Source organism: Ixodes scapularis, unplaced genomic scaffold, assembly GCF_016920785.2.
Source record: "Ixodes scapularis isolate PalLabHiFi unplaced genomic scaffold, ASM1692078v2 PGA_scaffold3__209_contigs__length_174095766, whole genome shotgun sequence".
Classification (NCBI taxonomy): Eukaryota; Metazoa; Arthropoda; class Arachnida; order Ixodida; family Ixodidae; genus Ixodes; species Ixodes scapularis.
In genome coordinates this window covers 86,579,183-86,587,669 of record NW_024609868.1, presented here as the reverse complement: position 1 = coordinate 86,587,669, position 8,487 = coordinate 86,579,183, and the positions used below count along the sequence as shown (strand labels likewise).

At 45.6% G+C, this 8,487-nt stretch overlaps 1 protein-coding gene across 1 annotated transcript; it reads left to right on the top strand.

The window, feature by feature from the left end:
• The first annotated feature begins 625 nt into the window (after nt 1-625).
• Nucleotides 626-2,158, top strand: LOC121837088. Its single transcript, XM_042292527.1, has 2 exons — nt 626-923; nt 1,129-2,158. Exons 1-2 carry the CDS (start codon nt 799-801, stop codon nt 2,156-2,158), a joined length of 1,155 nt encoding a protein of 384 aa, XP_042148461.1. The 5' UTR covers nt 626-798.
• The last annotated feature ends 6,329 nt before the right edge of the window (nt 2,159-8,487 follow it).

Sequence of the window (8,487 nt, the reverse complement as noted above, 5' to 3'; positions counted from 1 at the left end):
ATGTTATGCTCCTGCGGTGTCCAACAATCAACCCAAGATAGCTTGTCCGGATATATGCTTATCACTGGAATTGCCTTTTGTAAAGCCGTTCCATTCAACAAACCTTTTTTCTCTCCTAGAAGAATTATGGAGAAATTGACAATACGGACAAACAAGGCAGGAATTCGTTTTCTTTTGTTTCGCCTTCAGCGGGTGAGGTGCGAAAAGGGGGGCACCCCTGCATTTGGTCTTATGTCACCAGTTATTTCTGCCCTTTCCAGTTAATTTTTCGCATCCTATCATAAAGGAAGGAAGGTCCAGGAGAGGACATAACGCCGCAGATGTGAAGCGGAGGGAGGGGGGAGAACTTCCGGTTTTAGAGGACACGCCCCTATTGGTGACTCACTTGTGTGTCGCCTCGTCGTATGCCAACCAGTGTTGGTGCAAACTAACTCGTCACTTCCCTGAAATGGCTGTGAACTTGCGAAGTAACCGCGGTGGGCTGAAACTTCTGCACGAAGGCTTCGAGTATGACAAGGAACGTTGCTTCAAAGAAAAGGTGAGCCTTTCACTGAGTTTGCGATTCAAATGCGATCTTTTTTTAATAGTACGAAGATTGTTACGCCGACTGTTCCTGTCTTTAGCTAAGTTATAATTTATAAAAACGCCTATTCCTCGCAGACATACTGGCAATGTAGCCGGAAACTGGAGTGTAAAGCAAGGGCTCACACTATTGACGAAGAAGTTGTCAAGCTGATCAACGAACACAGCCATGCTCCCAGCCGACTGGACCAAGAGGCCAAGTTGGCGTACTCATCAATGAAGGAAAGAGCACGGACGACTGAGGAACCCAATCAAGCCATCGTCGGACGCCTGGTGGCCGAGATGACACCGGAAGCTTGCAGTTACTTACCGCCTCAGGACACTGTTAAGAGAACATTAAGGTAAGTGTTATACACGAATGTTACGAATTAACATCTTTGCTACCTTAGCAAAATATATGCCACCTCATATGCTATGGAGATGTCCAGTTTATCATCGGGCTAGCCTAAACATTTTTAAAATTGAAAATATAGTAAAATAATAATGAGTAACCGCCCTATAGTTGAAACGTGACAGCAATAATATTTCCAACTTTTTTGCATGCAGGAGGGCGCGGGCGATGGAGCAACGGCCGATGCCTCTCCCTTCACGCTTAGAAGACGTCGTCATCCCTGCGCAGTACGCGTCGAAGATTGACGGGTCCAGATTCCTGTTGCATGACTCCGGTGTGCAAGACCAGGACCGTTTCCTTATCTTCTGCAGCCCGCAGATGGTGGATGTTCTCCGAACATCTAAGAAGTGGTTCGCCGACGGGACGTTCAAGGTTGCGCCTGAGTTGTTTTACCAGGTTTACAGTCTACACTGCGAAGTGGGCGGCTCCATCCTGCCTGCGGCATACATTTTGCTAACGCGGAAAGACTGTGGGACGTACACGCGAGCCCTGAACACCCTTAACGCCGAGTGTGGGGGAGATTGCGAGCCAAGGACCGTCACAGTGGATTACGAACTGGCGGCTATCAACGCTTTCAGGGCGGTCTTCCCAAGCGCCGACGTGCGCGGGTGTTTTTTTCACCTGTCGCAATGTGTCTACCGCAGACTTCAGTCGGAAGGACTACAGGAGCTGTATGCTTTTGACCCCGACATAAACCTGGAAGCTCGCATGATCCCAGCTCTTGCAATTGTGCCCCAGGACGACGTGGAGGGGGCATTCACCGAGCTTGCGTCCAGCATCCGCGCAGAACTTCTCCTGGTGGTCGACTACTTCGAGGATGTGTTTATTGGGCGGCTAACGGCACGGGGCAGAAGAGATGCGCAGTTTCCAATTAAGCTATGGAACCACCACGACACCGTTCTCCAGGGCGGCTCCAAGACCACGAACTCAGTGGAAGCCTGGCACCGGAGCTTCCAAGCTCATGTTCAGTGCTCGCACCCAACTCTCTGGAGATTCTTGGAGGTGCTACAACGAGAAGACGCCCTGCAACTTCACCGGCTTGGAAGACTCGAGATGGGCCAGCGCTTCAAGCAGGCCTCGAAATACGCGAAGGCTGCAGAACGGTTAAAGACACTTGCTAGAGAATACGACGCTACTGATGTGCGACGCTTCCTTAGGGGAGTTGCCCGCAACGTGTCGTTCTAGGTCCCGGGCCATGTGCCTTTTGTAAATAAAAGTGGTCCACATTACATTTTGTGTACTATTTTGCTTCTGAATGCATTTGGCTTCGGACTTTTGCTTGATAATGAAACCCACGACTAACCTATGATGTGTATCTTTACCTGTTTCTATAGTATTCAGAAGGCCTATAATCTCGAGCTACTTTCCAGAAAGAGCATTCCATCAGGAATAAAGTCAGACAAGCGAATAAGTTTGTGTTTAGCTATACACCTGCTAGCTAGGAAAATATCCTCGTAGTGTGAAAGAGGAAAGTAATTTAACTTGTTTAAGGTATGTATGTCTTAATAACGAGCAGAATCAACCGTGTTTGAATTGGGACAAGCTTTATGTCTTAATGAATACAACTGTTATATTTTATGCGTGAACATAAAATGTCCGAATAACTGCAAGTAAGTTCAACTTCCCGAACTTCAAATTTACACCGAAATTTCTGTGCACCGAAGCGACCGTACACCGAAAAGTCCGTACACCGAAATATCCGTGCACCGAAATGTCCGCACCGAAACGTCCTACACCGAAATGTCCTACACCGAAATGTCCGGATCCCATGACAAGGACCTGTGAGACACCATTGCCGGTACAACGTTGCTTTTCTGCACAGACGGAGAAGTGTTGGGCAAAAGAGTGAATGGTTTTATATTTCGTATCAACTAATTTTGTTTGTAGATAAACTTCAAAGTGTGATAACAAAGCTATTTTTATTTTTATTTTTTATTTAGAGGATGCTACAGGCCACTCAAGGCCCAAGCAGAAGTGGGGTACAACATATGCATTCACACAAAAAACAAGAAACAAATAACACGACATTAAAAGGTTTACAACAACTAACTAGCAAATATGCAAGACATATATATATATATATCTATATTTAAAAAAAGGGGCGGGGGAACAGCAAGCACCAAGCAGCATGTAATTCAATCATGCACTAATACAAAATGACCTATCCAGATGTAGTATGAAGGTTTTTACAATCCTAATGTCCATGCGAAAAAGATGAAGGTGAAGCAATGTACAAAGCAAACATGCTAGTTATCAAGACGTTCGAGATATTGTACAAAGTTGGTGTAGATAAATAGTTCGAGAGGTAAACCGTTCCAGTCGCTAATAGTGCGAGGGAAAAAGGTAAACCTAAACATGTTAGTACGCGCAAAAATGGGTATTAGTGAAAACTGATGTCTGTGCCACGTAATTCTTGACGCTAAAGGGGAAATATATTGCAATGGCTCAGTGAATTTCAGTGATTCTCTGTAATGCAACGTTAGAGATCTCCTTCCAAGATTTTTTTTTTGATTCTAAAAGGAAGGTAGTCATCGGCGAATTTGTGGTAATGTCAAGAATGAACTGCGTGCACCTCAAGCGCTAACATCAATGTCTGCATGCTTGCCGCGTGATTCCAAGTGTTCATGTCACGCGGTCAGTATTGCTGGGATAAGAATAGCCCGACCCGATCAGCCTCAGATCCATCATCGCCAAAGCCGTGTCGTGCTTTACTTTTCTTTTTCTTTTCTCCCGGCAGCCATGGTTCCGGAGCTGTTGGGTCTCCATGTAAGCGCCGTACTCGTATCCGCACTGCGATGTGCTCTCATTGAGGTACGTCTAGGTCTCCGTCTCGGTTCCTACGTTCCCGATGTTCCTGCGGTCACCTCGACAGTTGTGCCTCGCACGGGTCTCGTACCCGTGGCTTTTGGCCTTTCCCTCTTCTGTATTTCGTCCCAGTGCTAGAACGTAACCGGAGTCCAGCACCCCCATGGTGGGTCTCTAGGGGTTGGCGCCGATGTTGGACCAACGGCGGTCTTCGCAAAAGTGGACCTTGAAGTCTCCCAGCTTGCGGCCGAACTTGTAACCGAGCAGCGTGAGCACCCGGTCGATCGAAGATATAGTGTGGGCCACTGGTCTGGCTGGCTCTCTGACGGTGAAAAAACGTCTTACGCCCAGCTGGCTTCCTCTTCCTTCCCTACATAATTGGGAAAGAAACGGCTGGGCGAGGCAAATAGCGCAGCTGCGGAAGGAACTTCTGTCACCACCTGTCAAGCCCGCCAACGTCGTGAGCTTCACTGACGAAACTTTCATCGCCATCATCGGTCTGAAGAATACAGACACATTTCTGAAGGCATCTACGCCATTAACATCGTGGTGGTATGTTCATGCTAAGCTTCCTATCTCTATATGCCTCTGCGAGGTTAGTGCTCTCCTGAGCAAAAATAAATATTAATATCCATATCAATTCAAAAAATAGATGATCAGACAAGCGTTCCGTGGAACCACGGAACATTTGTCTGATACGTAGCATACGTAAACAATTCGAACGTACCTCGGAAGTAAGCAGCAGAAATAACGTTTCGTTTCCTCCTAGAGATCTCAGACTCCGATATCACCCTGTGCACGAGGACGCCTTCGCGATGTATGACGCATCCTTTCTATGGCAGTACCCCATGTCGAGAACCAGAGTTTTACGTGATCCGTTACAAACAACGAAATTACTTGTGATCCCCTCCATTAATCGGTAATTTAGTAACGAAATAATTACCTATTTTCTAGAGCAATTCTAAAGTAATTCCCTTACGTATTTACGTAACGGATTCCTTGAAAACCGTTGCTTTTTTTTTTCACGAACCTCCCCCCCCCCCCCTTTTTTTTAAATAAAAAGTGCTGTTTTTAGTTTGGTAAAGTCGAGCGCAGCGACACTGTCAAGCGCATTGGCCAGTGCAAAGGGAGAAAGTGGCACTCTTCAGTTCCCCAAAGCCTTTCCTTACAACACCAAGCCCCTGAATCTATTTCTTAGGCCCTAACAACAATGTCAAAAGACCAGAATACGTATTTCCACAAAAAATAAATAAGTGGGGTCAAGCTATATTCAATTTTTTTAGACGCTTTCTTTCTTCTTTACGATCGAAGACGGGGAGAGGAGGACACCAGGTGACTGTGTGCATTTTAGACAAAACCCGGGAAAAAAGGACAACACAACACGAAGTCTCTTTTGAGGCTTCGTGTTGTGTTGTCCTTCTTTCCCACAGTCTCGGGGTTTTGTCTAAAACGTTAAACCTTCGCCAGTTTGTTTCCGTCCTAACTTTTTCATTGTGTGCCTCTTTTAGAAGCTCGAGGCGGAAAGTGCACAAACAAGAATTAACAATGTCCTTCTCGGTTATAGCGATTACGACCATTTCCATAACGTCACAAGACGAGACAACAATCCGTTTACCTTAAAATCCGCTAAAATACGTGATAATATGTGAAGGTGTTATTGCCACAAGCATTCTCGTTCTCTACTACACACTTGTCATCTTCTCTTAGAAAACAATTTTTTTTTCTGCTTCTTTCACCTTATTTGACCGTTTTAAAAGCTACTTACTTTTTTGTGGTGACGCTCGCAGGGTTGACTCACTTTATTTGTGAAATTCAGCAAGGTTATCTGCATCTCAGTCACCCTTTTTGTGAGTCAGCTTTTTGCGAGCAGTTCACAAATAATAATTGTCTTCCTCTTTTTCTTTCTTTCTTTTTTTTTTTTTTGCTGTTTGTATTTTAGCAGGACGAATCTTATCTCAAGCACAGATTTTTACAAATAAAACATAGTTCTCTGCCCTTCACTGCCCTTAGTTCTGTGCCCTTCACTGCCCTTAGTTCTGTGCCCTTCACTGCCCGTGGCATCAGCTGAGGTCTATCTGAAGAGCACAGGAGTAAACTGCAATCGGTCCGTGTTCCGTGCGTTTCTGAAGGGCATTACGAAAGGTACACACGGCAAACGTCCGTTTAAATTTCTTTGTTTTAACCGACGTTCTAATTAATAGTTGTCATGAAGTTGTCCTGGTGTTTTTTTTCTCTATTACTTATATTTATACATTGAAAACGTTTTCTTATTCACCAACGCCTCAACCGAGGCTCGACCTGTTCAAAACCAAAGGAAGACGAATATCGTGCCAAACCTTATTTATTATTTATCACCTTACTGGTTCCAACTATGTTTTGCTATTCTCTGCCAATATATGACGAAGGGTCCGAGCAAGAGGGGAACTCCTCCTTTCCTTTTTCTTGAACTGTGTGGTACGCTGTACAATTTGAGAGTTGGAGAAGGCTAAAAAGGAAAAAATTTACAAATCGTTTCGTATACACTTTAATGATGCCCTAACCACGAAGTTTTTCAAAAGAGGTGCATCAACTTTTTATTGGGGTATCTTGCTTTATTTCCAAACTCCTCCAGTTCTCATTATTTTTGACAGACATTTACATCGATTGTAGTGACTGTTCCGCACTGAATATGCTCAGTGTGTCCGCAAGCCATAAAGTGTGACGACTTTGTATGTGCAGACGACCTCACTACCACCTGCGAGTGATGTGCACCACCTGCGGGGAACAGATTGATCATTTCAACCCTAAGAAGGTGCTCACCCAAAAGCAACTGAAGGTTATTTTGTGCAGGGTAAGAGGTATGCCCTTTAACTAAAGCAACACGCTAGTCGAGCAGAAGGTGGCTATGCGTCATCTATGAGAAATCACGTTGTCGTCCACAAAGTGCAGTAATGGTGCACCAAACGATTACTTCAAGACTTGGAAAGTGATATAGCACGTCCTACAACATGCAAGAACCTTTTGGTGTATATTTCTCCTAGAAGATAGTCTGTATCTATAGCTTTTTATCAAACAGTGCTGAACGAACTTAAATGGTCCAGCGGAGCGCGTTGGCCTCGCGCGTACTCTAAAACGCTGTATTGTCAAGGTCTCAATATTTCGTGAATTTGGCGAAGTGTGGATTTTGAGAAATATTTCGTGGGCACGAAATTTGGACAATCAGGGTGGTGTGCTATGTGTTTGTTACCATAGGAAAACATATTCGAGGGACATATTTTTCAAAATATTATTTTGGGTCGTGAAATTTGTGAAAATGAGGTCTTCGTAAAAATTGAGTCATTTACGAGAGCTACAGTGCGATGGCTGTGTGATCAGCTCCGCGAGGAGGACGGCACTCCGCGCCAGCGAGAGACGGCGACGACGATTATCGTCGAGCAGCAAGTCATAGCACCGAGATGCTTTGCAACGGGGAGATACCAGGGCATGATCGACACCGACATGCACATCGCCAATATTCGGTCGACGGTCAGCAGGAAATCAACGGCCTTCGCTAACGGCATCCTCAACCGATCGGGGAAGCAAAGGGAGCGTCGAATTTCTCTGTACCGATTTAGCGGAGGCCGTGCCGAAATAAGACTCTAGTCGCTACTACGGAAAGCTCACCAACATCGTGCGCCGCGCCGACAGAATCATCATCGTTATCATCGCCATCATCGAAGCGGAGTATTTCGACACCATGAGGAGGCTACCAGTGATGCCGCACACAACACGATGCCATTGATGTCATGGTAGTAAATTCGCGTTAAAATTACAGTGTAAACTTGCCGTTTCCCGATTAGCGCAGGGTTGTGTAAAACCTACGAGGGATACCACAGATCTTTTCACGATAACGGTTATACAGCACCGCTTAAAATAACGAACGTACGCTGCCCTGGTTGCCATCCAAACCAAAAACAAACAGTTGAAGATCTAGGTAAGGATCTACGGCTCTATTGTACTGTGCCCTATTTGCATTTTTCTTTACAAGAAAGGCTGATATTAGCATCATTATTATTCAAAATGCTCGCAAATGCATGGGGCATAAGAGACGAGGTGGAAGCTCGTACGTGAGCAATAGATGTAAATTCCAATATCTTTGACAGGTGTCATCTGGTTCGTGATAGTTGGTGTTACTATAATCACACTAGACATTACGACGTTGGAAAAAATGTACTATGAAATAAAAACAATGTATATATACAAAGTTGTACATGAACAGATGTAAGTAAATAGGAGCGTCATTAATATATTGATGGGTAGGACTCACGGTTTAGCATGTTAATGGATCAATCCTTGCTGTTCACCTGTATGACCTTTGAAGGGCCCGAGCAGTGTCGACGGTCAGGTGTTTAGATGGTCGGGTAATCGGGCGGTTGATAGGGCCTTCCCGGGACTTCTTACTTGGCGGCTTTTTTTGCGTTTGGTCCCTTGCGGTCGAGTCGGCGTCGTACAGGTCGACTCCTCGATAGCCTGAGGAGAGAGAGTGACGCGTCGGACTTCTCGAAGCCTGGGCACCCCGACGGAAGTCGGCGCAGTGACCGGACCTTGGAAGCGATAGTGATTTGCTGTCGGTCGCCTCTAGTAGCCTGGACCCTCCGACGGAAGCTGACGCTCCTCGTCCTTGCCGGTCCGAGCTATATATTTTTCGAACCGCTCGAATTCTTTCGCGCGCCGTCTTGCCTTACGCGCGC

Coding starts and splice junctions, on each gene's coding strand:
- LOC121837088 (XM_042292527.1), top strand. CDS start 799: ATGAAGGAAAGAGCACGGACGACTGAGGAACCCAATCAAGCCATCGTC. Junction 924..1,128: donor ACTGTTAAGAGAACATTAAG/GTAAGTGTTATA, acceptor TTTTGCATGCAG/GAGGGCGCGGGCGATGGAGC.